General features: G+C 39.4%; 1 protein-coding gene across 2 annotated transcripts in view; it reads left to right on the top strand.

Moving 5' to 3' along the window:
- Positions 1-220: 220 nt before the first annotated feature.
- Positions 221-25,527, top strand: part of OTUD4 (OTU deubiquitinase 4) — a 44,311-nt gene continuing 19,004 nt past the window's right edge. The window contains exons 1-10 of one of the 2 annotated variants that reach the window (XM_082463299.1): positions 221-4,224; positions 8,454-8,537; positions 11,373-11,423; positions 16,799-16,845; positions 17,545-17,617; positions 18,767-18,848; positions 20,511-20,643; positions 23,159-23,216; positions 23,467-23,584; positions 23,677-23,741. In XM_082463299.1, coding sequence (XP_082319425.1) covers positions 4,066-4,224; positions 8,454-8,537; positions 11,373-11,423; positions 16,799-16,845; positions 17,545-17,617; positions 18,767-18,848; positions 20,511-20,643; positions 23,159-23,216; positions 23,467-23,584; positions 23,677-23,741 — 870 coding nt within the window. In that variant the 5' untranslated portion in view covers positions 221-4,065. The remainder of the gene's footprint in view (positions 4,225-8,453; positions 8,538-11,372; positions 11,424-16,798; positions 16,846-17,544; positions 17,618-18,766; positions 18,849-20,510; positions 20,644-23,158; positions 23,217-23,466; positions 23,585-23,676; positions 23,742-25,527) is intronic. The other variant, XM_082463298.1, reaches the window with a different exon arrangement.

Genomic DNA, 25,527 nt, shown 5'->3' with positions numbered 1-25,527 from the left:
AAGAGAAACAATGGAGTGTTATATCTGTATTACTTACTAATTGCTGTATTATTCCAAAATTTAGGAGCTTAACACAACAAACATTTATTATCTCACATAGTTTCTGAGGTCAAGAATCTCAGAATCTCAGAATTAAGAATCTCAGACTTGGGGAATTCCCTGGTGGTCCAGTGGTTAGGACTCCATGCTTTCACTGGCAGGGCCCAGGTTCAATCTCCGGTCAGGGAAAAAAAAAAAAAAGCATCTCAGACTTTGGCTGGACGGTTCCGGCTCAGGGTTTCTCATGAGGTTGCAGTCGTCTGAAAGCTTGACTGGGTTGGAGGAGTCACTTCAAAGGTGACTCACATGGCAGTTGCCTGAGGCTCCAGTTCCCCACCAAGAGAACTTCTCCGTAAGTTTGTCCAGGACGCATAGGAACCAGCTTCCACCAGAGTCCCCCACAAGAGAGGGAGTGTAAGAGAACACCAAAATGCCAAAAGGGTCTCTTATTACCTAATTTCAGCCGTGATGTACCATCACTTTTGCTCTACTCTATTGATCAAGCAGACCAATCTTGCTATAAGGTGGAGGCAATTATACAGGAGCGTGAATACCAGGAGGTAGGGATCATTGGGGGCCATCTTTGAGGCTGGCTACCATAACACCTAACCTGTTATTGGAAAAAAAACTGCGGAAAATCTACCATTTTTTAGAACAAAAAAATTCCACCGGATACAATTATCTCCAAAGTGTGTCAGAGCAAAGAAACGGACTTGAGGTATTTAACTGTGTACAAGAAAAAAAGTCGACACATTTGCATGAGATGACTTTAATTCCGTTAGGTTCTAAGGAGCATTGAATCCTTCAGGTTATATTTGATTAAAATGTCTGTTCTTCACTTTTGCTAATCAGAAATGGCTTCCTCAGAGCCAACATTGTCAGTCAGATGTGGTTTCTTGAAAAGTTTCAGAGGTTAATGTCAACAAGTGAATTTGAAAGCAAGTGAATTTCTGTAAGTATTGGTCCAGTTTAAAGTCATAGGATCCTTTAACATTGCCTAAACAGTGAGCTATATTTGGGGATTTGGCATACAGAGGGTCTGTCTTGGATCAGGTCTCAAAATACCTAAAGGATTTCCTTAAACAGGCCCAGGGTCAGATACAACAGGTGTTTTACTTCTAATTTTGGAACCCAAAGCAGCCAGTTTAGAGTGAGGCTGTTCTGCACTCATTCAGTAAGAGTGAGGATAATAAGTAATTTTGCCAAGACCTCATGTGTAGAAAAGACTGGAAATGTGTTATTCTTCTAATACTTTTGATAACAAACCACATTTTTACAAGATAAAGAATTGTGATGAATTCTGATAAAGGCCTCTGTTTTCTTAGTATTTAATTGTTCATTTTAAAAAATATCAAAAGCCAACTTTAGTTCCAACCAGAACACTTAAATGATCATATCCATTTGATTATACTATTATCAGTGAATTACATTTTTGCAATGGAAAATAGAGACATTGTAGTGTTAATGATGTATTTGGTTTCCTTTTCAAAGTATTTCAAAGGAATTTGGGGGCTTTAGAAAATGGTGATGTTACGTACATTATTAAAAATATATGTATGTAAGCACATTTAAATAAGATTAAAATATAGATAAGGCTTAAAATGCTTGAAACACTGTTAGCCACTCAAAATGAAATTATTGTGCATATAAAAAGTGAGCAAAGCTTTTTGAATGACTTCTAAAAAAATTAGAGCAAATGTAATCATGAACATTTCAAGTACAAAGTAAGGTTTGATAAATGTTCAAACGTGAAGCCCCTGGAAATACGTTTCTAATATATCCTCAAGATAATTAGCAATGCAATCTTAGCATGCTAGACACAGTAGATTTCCCATAAATACATATTGAATATGAGATAAGCTTCAGAATTCTTATTGAAGGAATAGTAACATAAATATTAGGAAAGGCATAGTTTTCTTTTGGCATATCAGAAAGTCTATTGCTTATTAATACTACAGAATCTACTCATTTTAAGAATTCAATATTTAAGCTCTATAGTTTAGATATTACTTTACTTTCAATTCCTCTGTGGGTTTATAAGGCAAGCCATATTTAAAAAAAAAAGAAAAGCAAGCCATGTTGTAGGTAGTAGCAATACTGCGTAATTCATTTTGAGTGGAATGAGAAGTATATGCAACGTATATATTTTTAAAGAAAGAAAAGCAACAGGTTTGATTTGAAACTAGATTTTTCTAAAAGTGATTCTGAAGTGTTTATTTCTCTACAAAATGTAAAAATTTAATAATGGGACAAGAAAATTCATTTAGAATACTTCTTTTGTATTCTCTAATACAAAAAATTGGATATTGAATCTTTAAACCTTAAGAAATCAAATTTAGAAGTTCAAAGGAAAGTGAATATGGGAGTCATTGTTTGCACCAAGTACCGAAAACAAATTTCTAAAATAGAACTTTCAGTAATTTGCACTGGGCTCTCACCATCTGGCCTGCCTTGCCCCCATTCCAGAGTCTGACCACATGTCTAAACCTACAGAAACTCTCCAGTGCCCCCAGCCCCATCCTGGCGCACCATGGCCTCAAGGCTGGAGTAGATTTTATGGTTAACCATGTCTTTAAATGATTAGGACACCAGATGCTGTTGTACTTTAGTAAAAATAAAATCCTGGTGTCACAAAAACATGCTGGATAAATTCTAGGTTCCAAAGCATAAATTGTCATTCAACTTCGTAGGGTGGGAAGTTGAACGGGAATCCTCCAGCAAGCACTGCTGGAACCCAGGGTAAGTCCAGCACGTTATCAAGCAATTACGAGATGAATTTTTCATGAAAAAATATCTAAGCTTTTCCGGCCGGCGACCATCTCTTTGTGCCGGGGTGGGCAGCTACAGTGGCACGGTGAACCAAAATGTCTGTGGCAAAGGCATCATCTTGCTATAGTGCACGAGCTGTACTTCTAATCTCTAATAGGAATCAGCAGGCCACGGTTGATTTATGCACAGCCTGTGTCGCCCCGCACGGTGCCAGTTCCAGGAACCGTCGCCAATTAGCTCTATTTTCTGTTTAAGCCGTTAAAGCCACCTCCATGGAAACGCCAGGAGAAGAGGCCGGGGGGAGGGGAGCAGACAGGTGCGCCCTCTGTTTGGAAATACACAAAGGGCCGACCCAGCAGCCTCAGTGTCCCTGGTAACTCCAAGCACGCAGGGCGCGCGCACTTCCCGCGGCCCCGCGGCGCAGTGGGCGGCCGGCCGGGCGGGGCGGTGTGCGCAGGTTGCTGCGCGTCGGCTGGCTGAGACCCTCGGCCTGCTCGCGGACGCTGTGCCCGGGAAGCGCGAAGCCGGCTCCAGGCGGCGGCGGCGGCGCCCGCGCTGTAGGGACTTGTAGTCCCCGTGCCTCCCGGGCGCCTCCCCCGGGTAGGCCGGCCGCGCGTCCCCGCCCGCCGCAGGCCGACTTCCTGCCGCTGTCCAAACTACACCTCCCGCCGTCCTCTCCGCTGTCTGGCCGAAAGCGAAAACAAAATCTGGGCTGCGAGGGTGCTGCCCTCCGCTGGGCGCCCCCACCCGCTCCCCGCCCCTCCGGCGCCCTCCTGCGAGGTGCGGAGACGAAAGGCCGCGTCTTTCTCTTTCGGCTTCCTCGGCTCCCGGTGTTGGGGCGGCAGGCCTCGCTTCACCTGAGCCGTCCCCGCGCGCGCTCGGGTGCGGGGCTTTCCTCGCCTCCGCCGGCTCGGGACAAGGAAACTTGTGGGGGCGGCGACCCCCGGGCGCAGTTGCTGAGCCGGGCGGCGAGGCCGCCGGGAAGTGACTCCTCGCTCTCGGGTTTTCGTGAATTTCCCCCCCGTTGCCCCTGGGCGCGTGGGCCCTCGGGAGGTGGCCGCGTGCGCCTGGCCATGCATTAAGCAGGGCTCCCCTATGCGTGCGGACCGCTGCCTCGGGCCGCCGCCTGCAGCCGCCGCCGCGTGCCCAGCCCAAGCCCGAGCCGCCGCCCGCCCCAGGCCCGGGCGTCGAGGAGCCGGCGGCGCGGCCATGTGGGGCTAGCCCGCGCCGCGCCGGGCCTGCAGCGCGACCGGCAACATGGAGGCGGCCGTCGGCGCCCCAGACGGCGGCGACCAGGGCGGCGCGGCGCCCCGGGAGGACGCGACGCCCATGGACGCCTATCTGCGGAAACTGGGCTTGTATCGGAAACTGGTCGCCAAGGACGGGTCGTGCCTGTTCCGGGCCGTGGCGGAGCAGGTAATGGGGCGGGGGCCGGGCGGGGGGAGGCGGCGGGGCCGGGTGGGAAGCGGCGGGCGGGCCGGGCCGCCTACCTCCCGGGTTGCGCATGGCCCCGCAGTCGTCACAGCGGCCCATTGTCGGGCCGGAACCGGACGCTGCCCTGGGTCTGGAACCTCTAAATCGAAACTTAAAAACCTGTAAATTATCTGGGTGTCGTCCCTTCTGGCGAAGAGGTAATGAGTTGAGGCCAGCCCGTGAGGCCTGCGGAGAGCCTTGTACCCTTGCTTGATGGCTGGCGACTGGGCGAAATGTTCTTTTCCCCTCCTCTTGGTTTTATAAGCACAGCGGTCCCACCAGTAAACCGAATGTTTCTTAGAGGAGGTGGTGCACCAGACTTGACTCGCGGAACATGATTTTTTTTCCTGTTGCTGGACTTTGGAACGGGGGGTAGCCGAGCCCGCCGATGTCCGCCTGAATCAGAAGGGGGAAAATGTACAGTTTGGGAAAGCCAGACTTTGGAAAACGTAGAATGTTTGCAAAGAATTGTCTTTGAGCAGATTCCACTCTTTTTTTTAATGCTCTGCAAGGCAGTGTAGGTGTATTAAAAATAATTGACTTTTAAAAAAAGTTTGTTTTGGAGTTGGTGGTAGGAAGGAAGGGTATATCTGCGGTTCTTTAGGCCCTTGGCCGAATTTTTCCCCCTTAATGGTGAAAATCACTTCCTAACACAGTTCTTGGGAGGATGTTTCTGATTTTTTTTTTTTTTTTTTTGGTAAGAGAGCTTATTCCCTGTTAAATAATACTGTAGTTGGTAGGTATACAGTCACCAAAACCCATCTTGTATTGAAAAATAGCTGTTGAAATAGTTGGACAAAAGTTTCACATTACTGCCCTGGTGTGTATTTCCTACCGTTCACAGTTTGCTTTCCTTTGGCCTAAGGTCCACCCCTCCCGTCTCCTCCCCGCCTTTGGAGTTTTTCTGTTTCTCTTTCTCTCACCTTTTTTGAATGCTAAGTAGCTTTCAAAATTTCTATTTGTGAGTAAATGTTTTACTTAACAATTATAGACCAGTCTATTCTTATTTTTTTCAACATCCAAAGGTCAGCCATTTATTTTCCAAAGGCCCTCGTTTTCACATTAGTAGCATAACATCTTTTTTTTTTTTTAACAAGAAATTGATTTAGCAAAGGTCCAAACCTTTGCATTTTGTTGCAGGCATTGTCATTCGAACATTCTTCGCAAAGCTTCCCAAATCGAGCTCTTTTTTAGTTCAGTAGATGTCTCTTACTTTTAGAATTTTAGAATGTTCTAATGTTGCTTTGGGATTTGTTCACACAAACACATCCCAGTCTTTACTATCAGTAGGTAAACAGTCTGTCCCATTCGTGAGTTTCCTGGATCTCCATCTGTCCTGCTTCCTCTGCCTCAGCCTCCCTGGACCCCTTAGCACCTCCAGAAGCAGAAGGAAGAGGTGGAAGTGAATTCAGTCCCTATTGATACATATTGTTAGCTCTAGCAAGAATTCGGTAAGGAAGGAGGTGGAAACAAATCGAAATAAGGGAAGTACGGTGCTTATTTGGAGTTGGATTATCTACATCCTCGTTTATGTTGAAGTAGAAAGGTGTGTCTGGTTTCGGTAGTACATGCTGTAGATAATTGGCAAACTTGATTATACAGAATCTCTATTTTTAAGTAGAAAGGAACAAGAGCTAGCTGGTTACACTAAGAACTCATTGCTAACGTCAGCTAACACATTTTATTGTATCTTATTGTGATGGGATTTAAGTTAGGCATAAGGGACTGTCCCTTCCAAGTATGTGATTCTGACTTTTAGTATACTGAGCTTTTAGAAAGCTTAATACTGTGACTCTTGGGGGCAGCTCAGTTGTTCAGTAGACAGGACCAAAGGTAATAATAGCCTTCATGGCCAAAGGCAGTGTGTGCGTTGCAGGGGGAGGCAGCCTCAGCCTGCCCTTCAAAAATGTGTACAGAGGATTTACTTTTTTGCCAACGATTTCTCCAATAATATCAAAATAATTATAATTTCTAACAAGGAGTCACAGTAAGTAATCTAAATGGCGGCCTTTGGCGGGGGGAATGGAGAGGGAGAGACTTGAATTAGCAGGAGTCTTTCCCTCCAAATTACCTGATTTAGATAGGCCCTTCCCTTTTTACAGTTCTGGACGTGGGCCTACAGGAGGCCTGACCTGAATCAGCTCCGTGGCCCTAGAGCTAAAAATAGGGCGCTCTTAGAGGACTTGGAGAAGCAGTGTGTCTCGGCCTTTCTCACTGTTTATCACCGGCTGCCCTAAGTAAAGATTGGAAAGCCTCCTATTTCTAGCTTATTTTCATGTATATAATGATTTGCAAAGATATTTGTCATACCATTTGAATTCTTCCTGAGTGTCCTTGAACTTGCACAGTATTATGCTTTTTAAACAGTTGTCATTTAACCTTGCTTCTCTTAACAGTGCTTGGCTTTGTAAAGCCCCGGCACCCCGCACTTTATCGGAAGTTGCTGAGAGTTTTGCTTCTGAGTAACAGGTTCAGATTTCATGTGCTAATAAAAATCTTTGTTAAAAGAGGAGAAAAAACAAGAGATATGCCTGTCATTGTTTTTGATGGAAAATAAGCTTTATTCACTTATGTCTGCCACCTGTTGCTAGGTAAATGGCTTTAAGACTAGCTCCACTTTACTAATGGCAGGGAAGCCCTATCGGATGACACTGTGGTTGACTCAGACTAATACGTTGATTCATAATAGTGTCTAGCATAGCTTCTGTGAAGGAAGTGTTGCTAAATGTCATTTGTTGAATTGGCAAAAAAATTTTGTGGTGGTTGTTTTTTCTACTACTCAAATCTATTACTATTTGGGCAGTCCTTCAGTGCTGGAAGCTTAGAATATGTAAGGATGCTTTTCTGTAGTACCTAAGACAACAATGTCGGCATACTCTGTTAAGCTGAAAACCAGCTACTATGCTGAAGACAAATTCATTGCTCACCTCAGCTAGTGCATCTTCAGTGTGTCTCAGTGTGCAGGGACCTGCTAGCTGTCTAAACAGTTGTGCCTTTGCTTCTGTGGGTATACATGAGCCCTGGCTGTTGCCCACGGTGACCTGTAGAATGTGCAGCTGGAGCTTCCCTTTTCCTGAATGCTCTGCTCGCCCTGAACATAAGGGAGAACCACTCAATTGGAACTATAACTCTTAAAGTTACTTTATAATAATAGAAATTCTCAAGAGGCCTTGACAGTAGTTTGAGATGTGATTATTTTATATGTCAGCTTTTTTTTCTCCTACCTTGACCTGGTGGAGTACCAGGAACACCTTCGTTTGAGACACCTAGTAATAGAAAAAAAAATAATCTACTCTTTTTAGCGTGGTAGTTAAAGTATTGGAGACTAGCCAGAGGGTTTCAAACCAAAGCTTTAGACTTTTAGTAAGAGACAAAATGCCAGTAAGTTATTCTTTTGTTGAACTAGTTGTTTAACAGAAGAAAACAGGCTACAAAATGGGAGGATTTGGATCATCTTTGTAGTATGACTTATTTCAGGTGGTGCTTTAAGATTTGGGGCAAAAGGGCAAGTTTCAAGGCTGTTGGGATGACAGCACACAGGGGCATGTTTGCATCCTGTGTGTTGCTCCCGGCATGTCCTTTCAAGAATCATGTAAGCCTGACAGCTAAACGATTTAAGAATGAGCGCCTTAATTTTAATGAAACCACGGTGGACTTAAATTTATACATAAGACAAATAGTTCAGAATTACCGGGAAAAAGAAATTTATCTCTTACGGGCATAAAGCCTCAAAGACGATTTTTGTGGAAGTTGCCTGTCTGTTCTCTTTTGCCACAAGCACAGGATGAGGCTAAGCACCGCACTGCAGGAATTCTGTCAGCCTTGCTTTGTGAAGAGCAAAGTTACAGTAGAGGGCTGGCCGGGAGAGGAAAGTGTCTTAAGTTTACAAAGATTTCCCCAAAGGAGTGATTTCAGTGACTTAAAGGAGAAATGGTAATAAGCTCTTCATAGAGTGACATCTGGCTTAAGCAGTACTGCTGTTTGTATGTGTCGTGTCATCTCTCTGGTCAGTGGAAGAGGTGGGAATGAATAAAGGGCTAGAATGATAGAAAGGGAAAGGGAGACTGATGTCTGCTGGTTGTGAGGTTATGTTGGGTGTGAAAGAAAGCACTAGGTCGTAGCTTGAATCTTCTGACAAAGTGCTTGATGGTGTACTGCTCTTTCCTTTGCAGGTGCTGCACTCTCAGTCTCGCCATGTTGAAGTCAGAATGGCCTGTATTCATTATCTTCGAGAGAACCGAGAGAAATTTGAAGCGGTAATTCGTAATTTTAAACGTGTAATGGTGTCTTGACTTATGTTTACATTTTAGCCTTTAGAATGGTCTAGTGGGAATTTCACGGGTTGGATCTTAATGCAGGTTTTGAAAATAACCCTTATAAAAAAGAACTGCTGAGCTTCCCTGGTGATACAGTGGTTAAGAATCCGCCTGCCAAGGCAGGGGACATGGGTTCGAGCCCTGGTCCGGGAAGATCCCACATGCCGCGGAGCAACTAAGCCCGTGCGCCACAACTACTGAGCCCTCGTGCCACAACTACTGAAGCCCGCGTGCCTAGAGCCCATGCTGCACCACAAGAAAGGCCACCGCAATGAGAAGCCTGCAAACCGCAGTGAAGAGAGTAGCCCCCGCTCACTGCAACTAGAGAAAGCCCGCACGCGGCAACGAAGACCCAATGCAGCCAAAAAAAAAAAAAAAACTGCTTATTTGAATTCAAATCCAGTTACAGCTGTGATTTTTTTTTTTTTTTAAGGCCATTTTGTGGTATTCATTTATTCAGACATTTAGAAAGCTTCTGTGACAGATGGGTCACTGAGCTGTGGAGGCTGGAAGGATGACTTGGGCAGGACCTTTGCGTATTACGAGTGAGCTTTGTCTGCTGTGATCAGGGAGTAGGGTGTTGTGGTTAACAGTTTTCTGTGATTGGTGACCCCACGTGAATTGTAAAAATTGCACACTTAGGGTATAAGAAATACGCTGAGCATAGCTAGAGTTGAGCCTTTGATTTTATCAGGAGGCATTTATAAATTTTTAATTTTCAGTGTTCATCATTGTGAACTACCTATCAGAACATTGTAATTATGTAAATAATGATTAGTAGTTAATAGAATGTAGTATAGTTAATTAGTAGTTAACAGAATATCAACTTACTGTAATTTTCTCAGTAGTGTGTAGTAGGCTGTGAAATAATGCCACAGTGACCTATTTTCATTTTACATTGAAAGCCTTATAGGATTTACTAGTCATTGGTTTTATGAGCTAGAATTATCATCTGACAACTTTCAATGGTATTTTCCCCCCGTTGACTGCCAGAAGAACATTGACACTTTGCATATAACTAAATTCCAAGACTTAATAGGTAAATAGTGTTTAGATGTGTTCTTGGGTTGAAGTTCCTATTTTCAAGCAAAATTTTATTACTGGTGACATTTTTCTGGGTGTCATGTTATAAGATGGACAGTAATATATTCCAGGAAGGAGAGGTACCTGCTTGATCAGGAGATTTGAAAACTTGTTTTATTAAAAAAAGCTGGTAGTGTGGAGGCTAGGTAAGAGTATTATGGCAGGGGAGTGGAGTGGAGTGGTCCTTGAGTATTTGAAGAAATTACAGGTGAATTAGTTATTACTGTTATTGGCTACTGTTGACAACAGTGGAAATTGCTAACATTGGTTGAGCATTTACTGTGTGCCAGCAGGCATTGTTTTAAGTGCTTTGCATATATTTATTTAGCTCTACAGTCTCAGGAGGTGTGATCTGAGGTTGAAAGTTCCAAGGGGGAAGTTTTGCTTTCCTTATAATGAATACTTCTAACAGTTTCTATTGGCCAGAATTGGAAAAGACTCTCATGGGAAGAAGGGTGTGCCTGTTTACTGACCATGGTTAGTTGGGGCCTCGATGAATACTTTCTGGTTAGAAAGGAGAATCTCAGATTGGATGCAGGCTTGTGTCAGAACACGGCTTAGGTCTTTTGCAACTTTAAATGGTTCTGTGGGGTGGTTTTATTTTTTTTAAATCTATAGATAATCAACTAATACACAACAGTAGCCTCTGATTGGTGGGATATTTGAAATATGTGGCTATTTTATTACAAGTCTGTGTTGAAACTTAGGATACTTTTTGGAAATTTGACAGTATACAATCTATAAAGGAATTAATCTCCATCTTAAAAAAATCCATGGGCATTTAAAAGATTTTTATAGACCGGGTAGTGTATTTTAATGGTTTTAAGTGTATCACTTTGTTAAATTAACTAATTTAAATAAAATTGAATTTGGTGTTTCAGACAAATGTCTTTTTAGATCTTTCAGTTAAATTAGTGGAATCGCTATGAGAAAAGCAAAAAACATTATTATATAGCTTGAATAAACTCAATTTTTTTTTATATGTTAAAGTAACAATGAAGCAGGCCATATTAGAAAAATCTTGTTGATTCTTCAAAAGATCTTTAGCATTATTAGTTCTCGTCCTTGTTTTTAGTAGAACTGACCTAAGAGAGAATGAATATTCATAGCTATTAGTAAACTAATATTTCTTAGCTAGTGCATCTGTACTTAATTCTCTTCTAAGCATTGGCCATTACCAGGTTAGTCTTTAAATGCTGCTTTTATCATGTAATTTCTCTGTTTACAGCGTCACCTGCTGGGACCTTGAACTGTCTTCTCCCTCAGTCTGATAGTCCTGCCTGGGCTCCAGGCCCTCTGTGAATAGGTGTGCAGTTGAGTTCCTCTCTCACTGCGCTCGCTCACCGCACCGAGTGGCCCTGCCCCTGCTGGCTAGGTGGCTCCTGTCTTCCCAGCACAGTGCTGTCCAGCACTTCCTCAAGACGCTGTCCCTGTGCCCAGCCGCATCCTGTCCAGGAAATGTTTCCGGACAGTGTTTCCTTCTTTAAATTCTTTTGTGTGTTTATGATATTTTCTTAATGATTTGTATATATTTTCATAATTAGATTTGATCTGTGCATGTGTGTATATATAATCTATATATTTTGGTATTACTGATGTATCCAAGGTTTGTGTAAAAATTCAGGAATTCACAGTGAAGAGATTAACTTTTGCTTCGATGTATTTGTAATAGACTTTTTTCTCTTTTTGCAGTTTATAGAAGGGTCATTTGAAGAATATTTAAAACGTTTGGAAAACCCACAGGTATGCAGTAATCTTCTGACGTATATTTCTGTTTTTTATATGTTAAATAATGTATACAAAATTCATTACGAGAGATTAGTATTACAGTGTGTGGAGGGGTCTCCTTATGAACATTTACTATCCTAGGTGCACGTTTTATGCAGCATTTAATTGGAAGACAGTTGGAGCTGTGTACTGTGCACTGTTGCCTCACTAAAGACAGTCGGGCTATCTTTATCTGTCATAACGGCATAAAAGACCTAAAATAACAGTGCTGATGATTTCCAGGGTGCTGTGTTGGTATGTGTATGGGGCTTGGTGGACAGGGCGATATTTGATTGCTTCCTTAGGCAACTGAGAAGACAGTTTCTTTTATGGAGGTTCCATTCCCCATCACATGGTCCGTGTGAGAAGTAGGGAGAGACTGTTGGGAGTAAAAGGACGGTACTTCCCCACCAGGTCCCATTGCCAGCACTTTCTCAGTCATTTGGAAGTCAAAAGAATTTTTCTTTTTTTTTTTTTTTTTTTCTGCTGTCAAAACTAATGTTCTTTGTGTAAAAATCCAAATGTTAATGGCACGCCATGTAGAATGTTCCCTCATCCCCGGAGGTAATCACTGTTAAGTTTAAAATGACATTAGCAAAGGAAAAAGCTAAGAGAAGGAGTCAGGTAGGGAGGAAAGGGAATAATCACATAGGAATAAGGTGTTTGATCAATGTTTGGTGTCTCCCTTCAATTCCCTAACTCTAATTTGAGTGCTTGTTGTGGGCCAAGAATGGCCAGGCACCCGGGAGGCAGAGGTAACTGGGATTTGGATGCTGTTCTCAGGAGTTTCCCTGTAGTAGGGAAGAACATCAAACACCAGTGAGAAGGTACATGTGTCGTAAGATGTATAGGTATGGTGCTATAGGCATTCAGTTTTATTCCTAGCTGGGTAGGCAAAGCAGCAGTTTGAGAGTAAGAGGGCATTTGAACTCTGAAGAGCTTCTGGATAAGAAATGCCTAGGGTGAAGGGCATTTCCAGGTAGTGAAAATTGTGCGCAAGACAGATAAAGAAAGCAATTGGGTTTGTGTGGAGCACGGAGCACACGAAGGTGGGAGGTGGTGAGAAATGTCCGAGGGCAGGCTGTGGTGAGCTCTTGGGAGGGCGTCAGTGCCAGCCTCATTAGCTTGGAGCTGATACTTGAGGCCAGCATTTCTCAAAGCATCGCCTACAGGCCACTGCATCAGGAAAAATGCAGATCCCGGGCCTCTATTCCAGACCCAAATCAAAGTCTCTGTGCCTGGGGCCTGGGAATCTGGCATTGGGAAGTTTTTCAAGTTTTTTGAGGCAAGAAGTGAATTATGTTTTGTTCACTGCTTTGAAGTGAGAATAGTGCCTCGTGTTTTTGTTAACTGGATGGATGGATGGATGAAAGAATCTTGTGTAAAGGTAGTCTGGAGGTGGATGAGACCAGAGGCAGGAAGACGAAGTTCCAGTGGTTTTGAAAAAATTGTTTAATACACGGAGAAGTGGGCACACTATAGTAAGTGTTAAAAAAGGAAAATAAGTATGGTGTTACTCCAGTTTTGGTGACAAATACCCTCTGAAGATCTTTTCTCTAAATCCACTCATGACTACATTTTTATTTCCGTGATTTTGAAACTGAGTTTTGCCCACAAAAATGGGCACAAATTCATTTTCCTGAAGTTTGTAGTTTTTTTCCTCTTAGTTTATAAGCCTCTTTGAAGGCAAGAATTATATATTTTGTTGCTTTTGGACTTCCTGTGGTTACCTGTCAATTTGGGGTGCCTAATTGATCAGTTTGTGTGTGTTGAGTGCATGTTAAAGCCGTATTGCATTATATGTAACAAGTAGGAAAGATTAAACACCAGAATGTTAACAGTTCTCTCTAGGTAGTAGTAATACTGGTGATTTTTGTTTCCTTTGTAGAAGATGAAGGAAACAACAAAGACCGTTTATTAATTTTTAATCAGAAAAAACCCCACAGTGTCATTTTATAGTAATCTTTGTGCAGCAGTTCAGGCTCTTGGGCTATGAGGGTCCGAGAAAGGATAGCAGAGACATAGTGGGAGTGGAGAGAAGGGGACAGAGGGAGGAAATGAGGCAGTGTGAACTGAACTGAGACTGATGGGGGGGTCTGCAGGAGGGGGGAGGGCAGGTTGCTGCGGTTTTGAGCACGTGGGACAGGTGTCTCCTTCCCAGGGTGCTGGCCAGCCAGATTTGTTACCCTTAGGGCACCCCTCCCCAGTCCGCTCAAACTCCCAGGTGTTTCGGGTACCTGCCAAACAGGACAGTCGTTTGTTCTTCGTTATTAGCAATAAATGTTTGTCTTCCTTTGTTTCTCTTTCTCCCTGATACATGGAATGTATGACATGAAAAGAGAAATATAGTTGATGGGTAAACTCCATTGCTTCATCCAATTCTCAGAGAAAGCATCTTTCTCCTTTTACTTAAAAATACCAGTGGAACATTTTGAAAAATGCCTCAAACATTTTGCAAGAATATATTTTTGTCAGCTTTACGTAGGTGAAATTGACATACTATAAATTTTTAAGCTTATAATTTGATGAAATTTGACAGATGTATACAGTTGTGTGACCGCCCACAGACATTGTATAGGACGTTTCCATCACTCCACAAAGTTTCTCATGCCCTTCTGCACTTAATCCCCCCCTCCCCCATATCCACTGATGTATTAAGTTTTGCCTTTTCTAGACGGAAAAAAATGGAAGGTATAGTTTATAGTCTTATATGGCTGGCTTCTTTCACTTAGCATAATGGAAACATTTTGAGATTCATCCATGTTGCGTGTATTGGTAGTTCCTTTTTATTGCTGAGTGGTCATTCTCTGTATGGATGTACTGCAGTTTGTTTAGCAGTTTACCAGTTGATGGATACTTGAGTTCTTTCCAGTTTGCGGCTGTTATGATTAAAGCTGCTAAGAATATTTGCTTGCAAGTCTTTCTGTGGGCATATGTTTTCCTTTCTCTTGGATTAATACTACTGGGAGTGGAATTGCTGGATCATATGGTAAATTTATGTTTAACTTAATGAGAAATTGCCAATCTGTTTTCCAAAGTGGCTCTGCCATTTTGCTTTCTCATTAGCAATATATGAGAATTCCAATTGCTCTACATCTTCCTCAACACTCAGTATGCTCAGCCTTTTAAATTGTAGCTGTGTTGGTGGTTGTATAGTGGTATCTCATTGTGATCTTAACTTGGATTTCTCTAGTAATGTTGAGAATCTTTTCATGTGTTTATTTGCCATCCATATATCCTTGTTGGTGAAATGTCTATTCATAGATTTTGTCTTTTTTTTTTATTACATTGGTTTTTTAAGAGTACTTTATAATTATAAGAGTACTTTATATTGAATATAAATTCTGTACTGGATATATATTCTTCAGTATTTTCTTCCAGTTTGTATCTTGTATTTTAGTGTTCTTAACAGTGTCTTTTGGGGAACAAAAGTTTGCTTTGATGACTATTTAAGAACATTTAAATTAGTTTTTTTGATATAGTGTAGTTCTTTAGTTAAAGTAGATTTTGTAGACACGCTGTACTCTTACCTACAATGAGGAAGTAGATTAAACATCATACAGAGTGCTGAGTAAATAAAATTATGGCTTTAAGGTAGAAGATACTGATAGAACGTAGATTTTTTTTTTTTTTAATAATTAGAAATTGACCCTGGTTAGAGAAGACAAGAAGATACGATAGACAAGAAGATATATATCGCATGTGATAGATATGTGTACTTAACCAGACTACAACAGAATTTATTCTGAAGATTAAATATTTATAAAATGATACATTATTTGAGAGGTGGTATTTTGTTGACACTAGTAGAATAATTTTCCATTTTCTAAAGTGGATATATGGATTCTGCATAAAGTGGATCTAGCTTGTGTTTGTGATCTAAGCAGACTGGTTTCAGGGAAGGATTTCCTCTATACCAGAGGGTGTCTTTTGTAGCAGTTTATGAGAAGCTGGGATTGTTAGGCAGAGGCCTATTTTAAGAAGTCTGTTTTAATATATGGCACCCATTTCATTTTGAAAAACAGAGCCAACTTTTGAGAACTATTAAAGTGCAAAGTCTTTGGGGGAAAGATGATTCTTTTCTGCGAGATCAAACCATCCTCTTAAAATCTTTCCTTATCTCAAATTTGTTTTCTTTGAAGGAGAAAATGGCAGCGTTCATTTACCATAGCTCATTATTTTTAGTAACTCTTGGTATTAAGTCTACTAATTTCACAAGTAGTTTAGGAATACATTCTCATGGTGAAAGATTTAATACAGAATGAAGAGTGAAAATCTTTACATTTCCCTCATCTTGAATTTCCTGTCTCTGCTGTCAACTTAGGATATATCCTTCCAGACCTCTTTCTATGAATATATATATTTTTTGTTTTGCACAATAGGATTATTTCACCAACTTACTTTTTACACATAATAATCTGAGTGATCTTTCCAAGTCAGTTCATCATTCTTTTTGATGATTGCATGATGTTTCCATACATAGTTTGGATGAACCATAAAATTATTTAATTATTCCTTATCTATTAGTGGAATCTTGGGGCTATCTTTAAAAAAAATTTTTAAACTATTACAAATAGCTATAGTGGACATCCTTGTTTATATACACTTTTGTGGACATAATGAAATATTTCTTTAGGATAGTTTTTTTTTTTTTTTTTTTTTTTTGGCTGTGCTGTACAGCATGCAGGATCTTAGTTCCCCGACCAGGGATCGAACCTGTGCCCCCTGCAGTGGAAGCACAGAGTCTTAACCACTGGACCGCCAGGGAACTCCCTAGGATAGATTTATACAAGTTGAATTGCTGGGTCAAAGAGTATATGGATATTTAAAATTTTGATATATACTGGCCCTTTGCTTCTGAAAAGCTTAAGGACTTAAAAGAGACTCCTTTAGTACTAGAACTTCTACCACATGTTAAAGTGATTGCTGGGACACTGCTTTCTTTGTACCTTCAATCATCCTGAAGAGAAGGGACCTGCCCTTTTTCATCCTTCCTGATTCCTGAGTTCTCCTTCGAGTCCACATCCCGTTTTCTGGGCACATATCATGTGCTAGGCTGTGTTCTGGGTGCTAGGTTGGATGGCAGAGTCTTTGCCTTAACAAGTTCTCAACTTAGAGATACTACTCCGTCATCTTGCCACATCAATAGGAACTCTTACTCTAGCTCTGTTACTAAGGATTTTTGCGACAGAAACTTGGGCTGCTTTTTAGTATATGTTATTACAGCATTCACAATACTAACAATATTAATGAGCTTTTCTAGCTAATTAGATATATCGTATAAAGATATGTATTAAGGTATTGTAAAAAGTAGGAGACATTTATGTGCCAACTTTTTTTGTTCAATACAGGAATGGGTTGGACAAGTGGAAATAAGTGCCCTTTCTCTTATGTACAGGTGAGCACTGTAATAACGTAGGTAAACAAAAATAAAGTCAGTGGGAAATTAACATGTTCCATTGTAGTCAAGTTGTTAAAATAGCAAAGCAGTTTTATGCCTTGGTTGTGAAAGCATCTTTTCTAATGTTTTGCTTTTTTAATTGCATTAGTTAGATTTTGATATTTAGGTATCAATGTATAGAGATTTTAATTTTCCAAATATTTTTGAAATGGAATATAAAAATTTTTCCAGGCCTATAAACTATATCACTTATCAGCCTTCTAGAGAAATGATTTCCTACTGTCAAGGCTGGTAGCATTGAATGGCCCCTAGAACAAAGGCAAAACACTATATTGTCAATTTAACAACTTTTGCCCATTAGCGGAGCAGGTGAATGCTCTATTTTTTCTTTTTGAAATGTCCTTATAAATATCATCTTCACAATTCCTCTGGTTTTGAGGTCTACTTTTAGAATTATATCTGAAGTTACATATATGCAAATTACATTTAAAATTTTATTTTTTTACGAGGATACTTTTATATAAGTATGTCACAGCTTAGTTATTCCATTACTATCTTTTGTTCACTGCTCTATTTCCAGTGCCTAGAATGTTGCTTGGTGTATACTGGGCTCTTGAGTGAATGAATGAATGAGTGATTAAATCTCAATTCATGAAATATATTTCATCAGAAGTAATTTCTACATGTTATTTTCAGGAAAGATTTTATAATTTACCGGGAACCAAATGTTTCTCCTTCACAAGTAACTGAAAATAATTTTCCTGAAAAGGTAAGAATTTTTCTAAGTGTTTCTAAAGGAGTTAAGTAAAAGAACCACTCAGTTGTCATCTTGACTGCCTAAGCTATAATTTTTAAGTGACTTTTTGAGTTTTTTTAAGTTCCTATTAATCATCCATGAGTTACATTATTTTGTATTTGTTTTTTTCCACAAATCACTGTGTTGAACTCTATCATAACATTTTACTAGAGAAAAAAAATTGAGATAGTAGTATATGTGATTAATTAGACTATTACTGTTTTACATCAATATAAACATTAAATAGAAATATAACTTGTGAAAATGGGTTCTGCGATTGCATCCACAAATACTTTGGTAATTGTGATGTATTTCCCATTGTAAAGATAATTTACTGGCTAAGGTGCTATTATTTAGTCACAAAGCAGAAACAAGTGAAAAATGATGTGAAGCCTAGAAAGGGGGAAAAAAACATGATTCATTATTAGAGAACTTTGTTTTGGTATCATCCAAGCCAAGTTGAAGTGTCTTATCACCATGCAAATGGTGGTAAGGGGGCAGGTAACTGAGTGAAATAGACCTTTATAAGGACTTGCAGGTTTCCAAGGTGCTTGGCTCTGGATCTGGCCTTTCCAGTATAATTTTTGGAATATGACATAATCTAAGCAAAATCAGTATGTATTTCTCTTAGCATAAGTGATTGACTTATGCTAATACACATAAGCTAATACACATAAGACTTATATATACACATACAGTACACATAAGTGATTGACTTATTTAGAAGGTACTTAAAACTGTAAAGCAGAAAAAATTTACCTTTGATTCTGCTTCTTACAGGTAAGCATTATTAAAGTAAGGTTTTAGAATATTTTCTTACAGTCTTTTAACCCTCATCTTTAGGTAGTTGAAATCACATTGTTTTCATATATTGTGTGTGATTTTTGTGATCCCATAAGCATTTCCCCAAGTCACTAGGAGCTTTTGATTCATTGGCTGTGTAACATTTCAGCATATGGATGTACCATAGTTGACCACATTGGAGCTTTAGGTTACTTCTAAAATATTCACTTCCTACTAGGAAATTTATTTACTAGTAATTCAGAGATATTAGAGATGTAAGTTACTGTGTAAATGTCATATATGAAGGGCTGAAAAGGGTATTTTATTTTTCCCTTTCAGGTATTACTGTGTTTTTCAAATGGAAATCATTATGATATTGTCTATCCCATAAAGTATAAAGAGAGCTCTGCTATGTGTCAGTGTAAGTAATCACCCTTGTGCTTATATAGGAAATTTTCTTCCTAAGCATTATAGTCTTAATGCAAACAAGTCAGGGCAAATACACTGTTTTGTTGTAAAAATATATTTCTGAGAGCCTTAGGTTACCAAAAATGTTAATACTATAATAAAAACTTATTTCAGTAGGAAAAAGCACTAGTATAGATTAGAGTTTGGTTTGTAAATACAAAGTTATTTTTTCTTGCAGTAATTAATTTCAGTAATAAGGATTTGTATGTGTTTTTAAAGCTGTTAGTGTATAGCTTGAAAATCTAAATGACAGAGGAAATCAAGTATTTGATCGTATTTGGCTCTAGACCTGGGTTTCTTGACCTTGGCACTCTTAATATTTTGGGCCGGATAATTCTTTGTTTGGGGGGTTGTTCTGTGCATTGTAGGATGTTTAGTAGTATCTACTCTGTCGATGCCAGTAGTGCTCTCTCTCCCATGTGAAAACCAAAAATGTGTCTGGATTTTGCCAAGTATTTCCTGGGAGGATAAAATACCCCTTCCTTCCCCAGTTGAGCATTACTGCTGTGGTAGCTCCTTCCTGCCTTCTTACTTTATCTCCTTTATCATCTATTATGACCAAGTGCACATGACTCATACAAAGCAGTGGTGCTGGGCATGTGATGGGCATTTTTCCTCTGTTCTTTAGCTGGGGGTGACCAGTAAAGACATGTGTAATGTAAAATTTTAAATTGATCTATTTGAGACATGGGAGTCTAGCTGTCTGTATCCTGGGCTATGTCCTCCGCCTGTCCCAGCTAGTCAAAATCTGGACATTTCAGCTTTGGGAAGGACAGCTCATGGCGCCTACCTTTCCTGTAGTTCTCAGAACCTGCGGTTCGGATGATATTGGGATGGATGCAAGGTGGTCTGTGAGAAAGGGTGTCTCTTGGGGACTCGTTTAGGGGATGGGCACCATTGTCGATGAATTCTTCGTGGACTTGTTTGGGTAAGGTTCACTGTAATTAAACCAAGTGAGAGTCCTGAACTCCCACGTGTAGGTTTTGAATGTTTGGTAATATATATTTATATGTTTTCTGGAGTTTGTGTTTTTTTTTCTTCTTTCTTTAAAGCAAAGAAGTTGTCTAAATATGCTTCAGTGGCTGCTGAGAATACATTTTACAACGGTTTCTTTTTAGTCCATTATGAAAAGTTATCTTCTTTCTAGCAATCTTAATGTTCCTTAGGTTTTCCATCCAAGCCTCTTTAGGTTGGGCAGGTTGTGTGACATCTCTAGTTCTCAGTTTCTTCATGTGTACAGTTAGAATAAGAACATTTCACTGTGCTGGCATTAAATGTGAAGGTGGTGTGTAAAGGCTTAGCACAGTGTGTGGGATGTAGTCATTGGTCCACTGTGCGTGTTTAAGTTTATCATACTTGGTTCAAAGTTGTGACACCTTTTTGTGCTATTGTTTTAAAAATGTCAGTATATTATATGATGATTTTTGAACTAATTAACTGCAAAGACAGACATCTAGTTCCTCTCTATCTAGGTAACTTTCTGATTAAATTGTGTTATTGCTCATAAGGTGTTACAGGTATTTAGTTAGGATTTGGAAGCCCGGGCAATCTCAATGTTATGTTAAAACATAAAGTGAGTTAATATTGTGTAACATCTCTCTTTTATTAATTGCAGCTCTGCTTTATGAATTGTTGTATGAGAAGGTATTTAAAACTGATGTTAGTAAAATCTTGATGGGACTAGACACCTCTGAAGTAGCTGAGGAAAACAACAGTGAAATATCAGATTCAGAGGATGACAGTTGCAAGTAAGAGTGAATTTCAGTCCTAAAATATCTTTGTAGTGCCATACAAAGAAACAGTTCAGTAAATGTTTCTGCATGGAGTAGCCTCACGTATTGCGGTATTATGGTATTCCTATAATACAGCAATACAGAAACTTATGCAGTAAGTTTCTTTTCTCCTGCCACTAATTTTATCTCATTTCTATTATAGGACTGTTTGTTTTGAAAGTTGATTTTGTTTGTTTCTTTGTTTGTTTTTGCTAAGCATCTATTTCTGTGTAATCGTGATGCACATATCTCTGAAATAGATTTGGTCCTGCCTATGTGTGTGTATATTCTAAAATTTTAAGGTTAACCTGTCAATTGCTTACCTATCCAGTGATGAAAACGGCCATTTTGATTTCCTTGACTTTCTTTTATTGTCTTCTTTCTTAGATAATGCCGCCTCCTTTTCTTTTTATATAATAAAAATCCCAAGTTGGGGTATAAGTATGTGAACAGCTCTGGATAATGCCTTTGTTTATGTTGCAAATAAACACCTTTTAACTTAGAGTCTGCAGCTTATTTTTCTTTTCCACTTAAGACATATAGGGTAGTGGTTAAGAGCTTGGGCTGTGGACATCCTAACCTGGTTTCATTCCTGGCTTCCTGCCAACTAACTGAACTTGGGGCAAGTTACTTAAATTCACTGAGAAGCCTCAATTTATAGGTATAAAATGAGGATATATCAGTATTTCTTTAAAGTGGAGAATTTATAAGAATTAAGTGAGATAACATGTAGAATGCACAGCCTAGTTCCTAGGTAGAGTGTCCAACGTATATTAGTTTTTATCAGTGATGTTAAGAAGTTTACTCTATATTTTATAAGAACCAACCTATTTCATTCTTGGTGAAGCTAAAAGTATATCATTCCTTTTGTATGAGAGTATGAAAGTACCCTTCTTGGTGTCACATACTGTGAAACTAGAGAAAAATGAAATTAAGCCTCAGGATATCTAATTCTTTATTAAACACTTAAATATATCTCTATTTGTAATTCCCAGCATTTCTTGAATTAAATTGTAGATCCTGATTGAAAATTTGGTTGACTACCATTTTTACATAAGAAAGAAATGAGTCAGATTAAAATCTGGGTCTGCCATTGTAAGTTTAATCCTAGAATAGGCTAATTAACTTTGCGCAGATGGAGATTCTGTTGCATGGTTTTCTCCAGGTGCCTAGTATGATTAAGGCATGTCATTGAGCATAGGGGAATTTTGCGGGAGAATGAATAACTAGCTTGTTGTAGCTTATTAACTTTACTTGGTGTGTGGGGACTTCCAGCAGATGCCCTTTGGTTGCTGCTGCAGTTTTAGCAACAGCTGGGTCTGGGATGGCAGCTGGCAGGTGAAGTAGGAGAAGTGTGGAGTAGAGGCTAGTAAGCTGGAGAAGTTTACCAGGGATGGTGTGCTCATTGTAATGATCAGTTTTCCTTTTTATACTATATTATTGAAGCCCTTGGAACATGGAAGCCTTTCTAATTAATTTTTTCTTGCATTATTAGGATTTCCTTTTACTTGTGTCATGTCTGGCTTAGGGAGGACCAAGCTTCATTTAGGGAAGAATGCTGCATAATCATGGCAAGATAGATAGGCATAGTGTGTAATATCCAGGCACTATGCTCCTGTGCCTGGATCTTTTCACATTCATATTGAGCAATCCTGAAGTATTAGAAATTAGGGTGCTTTTTTAGTCCAGACTCTATAAATACTTGGGGTCTCTTAAATATTGCTGCATTTAAGGGTATATAGATTTGGAGATTGTCCTAAAGACTAGAGATTGATTTATTAAGGAGGAGGAATTATACAACAGAAGAGTACAGGTAGCCTCTCACCTCATCACCCACTCAACTTGCCATCAACTTGTCCAGCCTCTTGCCTACCCCCGGGTCTTTGCACTTGCTGCCCCTTCTGCTTGCAATACTAAATAGCCGTATGGTTTGCTGTCTCATCACATTTAATTCTTTATTCAAAAAGACATCTTCTTTCATCCCATTTTTTATTATTTGATCCTAGGTCTCAAAACTAATTTTTCCCCCCCAAAGCACTTAGCAACATTTAACATACTGATTACTTATTTAGTTGGTGTGTACTCTTACCTGATTGTATATCTGTTGTAGCGGAATATTTTGTTTAATGGAGCCTCATCTATATTTTGAAAGGAAATTTTTACATTAAATGTTTTTATGAACTCAATTATTCTACCAACCCAAATTTCATAGTTTATTTCTGTTTCTCTCTTCTTGATGATTGAGTCAGTAAGAATTACTGATAAAAATCTTTGACCTATATACACATACACACATACACGCATGTATATGTATACATATATATGTACATGTATATATGCACAGTTATACTAAAACTTGTTTGAGCTCCTTGGAATATATATAGGTTTGACTTTTTGGAATATAACTGAGATTTTATATGACATTAGAACAAATTAATTGCATGCAAACATTTTTGTACTCCTAATGATGGCTGTATTTCTTCCTTTGTAGGAGTAAAACTACCACTGTTAATGATGTGAATGGATTTAAATCTTTGTCAAGTGATCAGGTATTTTTATTTAATGGTTTTTAACTACCTCTTCAATATAAGAAAGTACATAAATTTATAGTCTTAATTTTTTTTCTCTTTTCTGGTACATTTTCAATAGAGTCAGGATCATCTACTAGTAAGACATTTTTTGGTGACCTCTTAAATTTTTAAAGTTTTCTTCTTCATTTGATTTTACTCTTATACATATCTCAAACATGTTTTAAAAGCATTTCTGTGTTGATTGGACTTCCTGACTTTGTTTATTTAGCACCCGAAAAGCAATGGGAACTCTCCTAGCCTTCCTTTGTCTAGAAAGGTTCTTAAGTCACTCAGTCCAGCAGTCTATAGAAATGTGGAATATGAAATTTGGCTGAAGTCTAAACAAGGTGAGTTAAAAAATCTGTATTTTCCATAAATTTGCTTTGAGGCCCTTGAAAATGATTGTGTCAACTTGATATAATGCTGATATTCTTTACAGCTCAACAAAAACATGATTATTCCATTGCTGCTGGCTTACAGTATGAAGTTGGAGACAAATGCCAAGTAAGTGATTATGTAGAGGAAGAGAAGATTTTACTTGAAATTTTATTTATTGTAATAGGAATCAAGAAAACAGCTCAAGTTTGGATGTGTTGTTAATTTGGGATTTCAGAATATATTGTGTGTACATTTTAATAGTTATAAATATTTAGCTTTTGAATACATTAACCAAAGTCAACTATATCTAAAACCATGGCGTCCCATCACATGATCTTTAAAACAATTTAGTCTTTGATATTACTTGCTTCAAAGAAGTAACAGTAACGTTTTAGATTTTTAGACATTTTCATTACAGTTGACAAATTATTGAAATGGATTCAGACTTGACATTATAGGCCAATTTGGTTTATGGAAGGCATCCTGGAAGATTCTGATAATACACAGTTTTTTGTTGGATTGAGATAAGAAAGTGAACAATAAGAGACATTTTTGCCATTTACTTTGAATAAGCTGCTGCTTTGGGCTTAAAACTGTTGATTGTTAAGGGGGAAAGTTGTGTTAGATCAGTGTTTCTTATGTGGAGTGATTTTGCACCCCTACCTCCCATTTAGCAATGTCTGCAGACATTCTTACTGTTACAGCAGGGAAGGTGCGACTGGTATCTAGTGGGTGGGGGCCAGGCATGGTGCCAGATGTCCTAGAACGCACAGGACGGCACCCCCAGCAAAGAATCATCTGGTCCCAAGTGTTAATAATGCCAAGACTGGAGAAACCTTTATGAAAAGATATTACTCTTTCTAAAACAAAAACAACCCACACACACCAAAATTAATTGTTATTTGGAAGATAGTTCTCATCAAAAATGGTCTTCATCAAAAAGTGTGGCCTTTTTAAAACTATTTTAAAATAGCCATTGACAAACATTTCTTCTTGACTTGTGGAGGAAACACTTGTTTCCTTGGTGATAAAGTGGTTTGTGAAAAGTGTCTGGGGGACCAGGATTATTTCTGGAGGTCAGTGACAGACTTTACCTTAAGAACTTGTAATAGTGTTCTGATTTGGGGGCATTTTGAAAGGAGAGGAAAAGGAGGATACGATTCATTTAGGTTCTTCCTTACAGGGTTGTCAGAAATGTGCCCTAATCACAACAGAATTGGGGAATCTTTTACTGTAGAGGTTTGGGGAACTTGGAACAGAACAAAAGAGAAGAGTAAAGCCAGGGCTTAGGGCACTGCCTCCCTCCCTAACCCCACTCAGTAGAGAAGAGAAGATGGCTTGTTTTATGCTGCATCGCTAAAATTATGTTACTTGTTATTTTAAATCAAGCATATTTGCTTTGAGATTTCAGTTGCTTTTGTAAAGCAGATGCTGTTGATAAGGTAGATGGTAAAGCAGGTACTTGTTTTAATTTTTTCCTTTTTAGAGTACTTTCTTTCTATTTCTACCACTTGACTATTTCACTTGGATAAAATTTAATTGAAATTTATTACGGAAACTGCTGCGACTCAAAGGTGACTTTTATTTACTCAAGCAAGCTTGTAAATGTAGTTTAAACTTTTAATAAAAACTAACTTCAGAAAAGTATTTTTTATTCTTAAACTCTGGAAGAGAGGAAAGCAGCGTCCTGCTGTGACTGAAGGACGAAACCTCGGCTTGAGGACTTCCATCCACAGCTGGCCGTTCCTCTGCGTTTGGATGTGGAGGGCTGACTATACCGTGCCATTTTACGTAAGGGAGTCGAGCATCCAGGGGTTCTGGAAGCCGTCCCCCGCGGATGCCGAGGGCCAGCTGTACTGATGGGAGGACGTGGCTTCACGCAGGGCCGTGTCCGCCAGGCTCCCGGCGCGGT

Source organism: Balaenoptera physalus (assembly GCF_965194825.1).
Source record: "Balaenoptera physalus genome assembly, chromosome: 5".
NCBI classification, from domain to species: Eukaryota; Metazoa; Chordata; class Mammalia; order Artiodactyla; family Balaenopteridae; genus Balaenoptera; species Balaenoptera physalus.
This window is presented reverse-complemented; position numbering and strand designations above follow the sequence as displayed.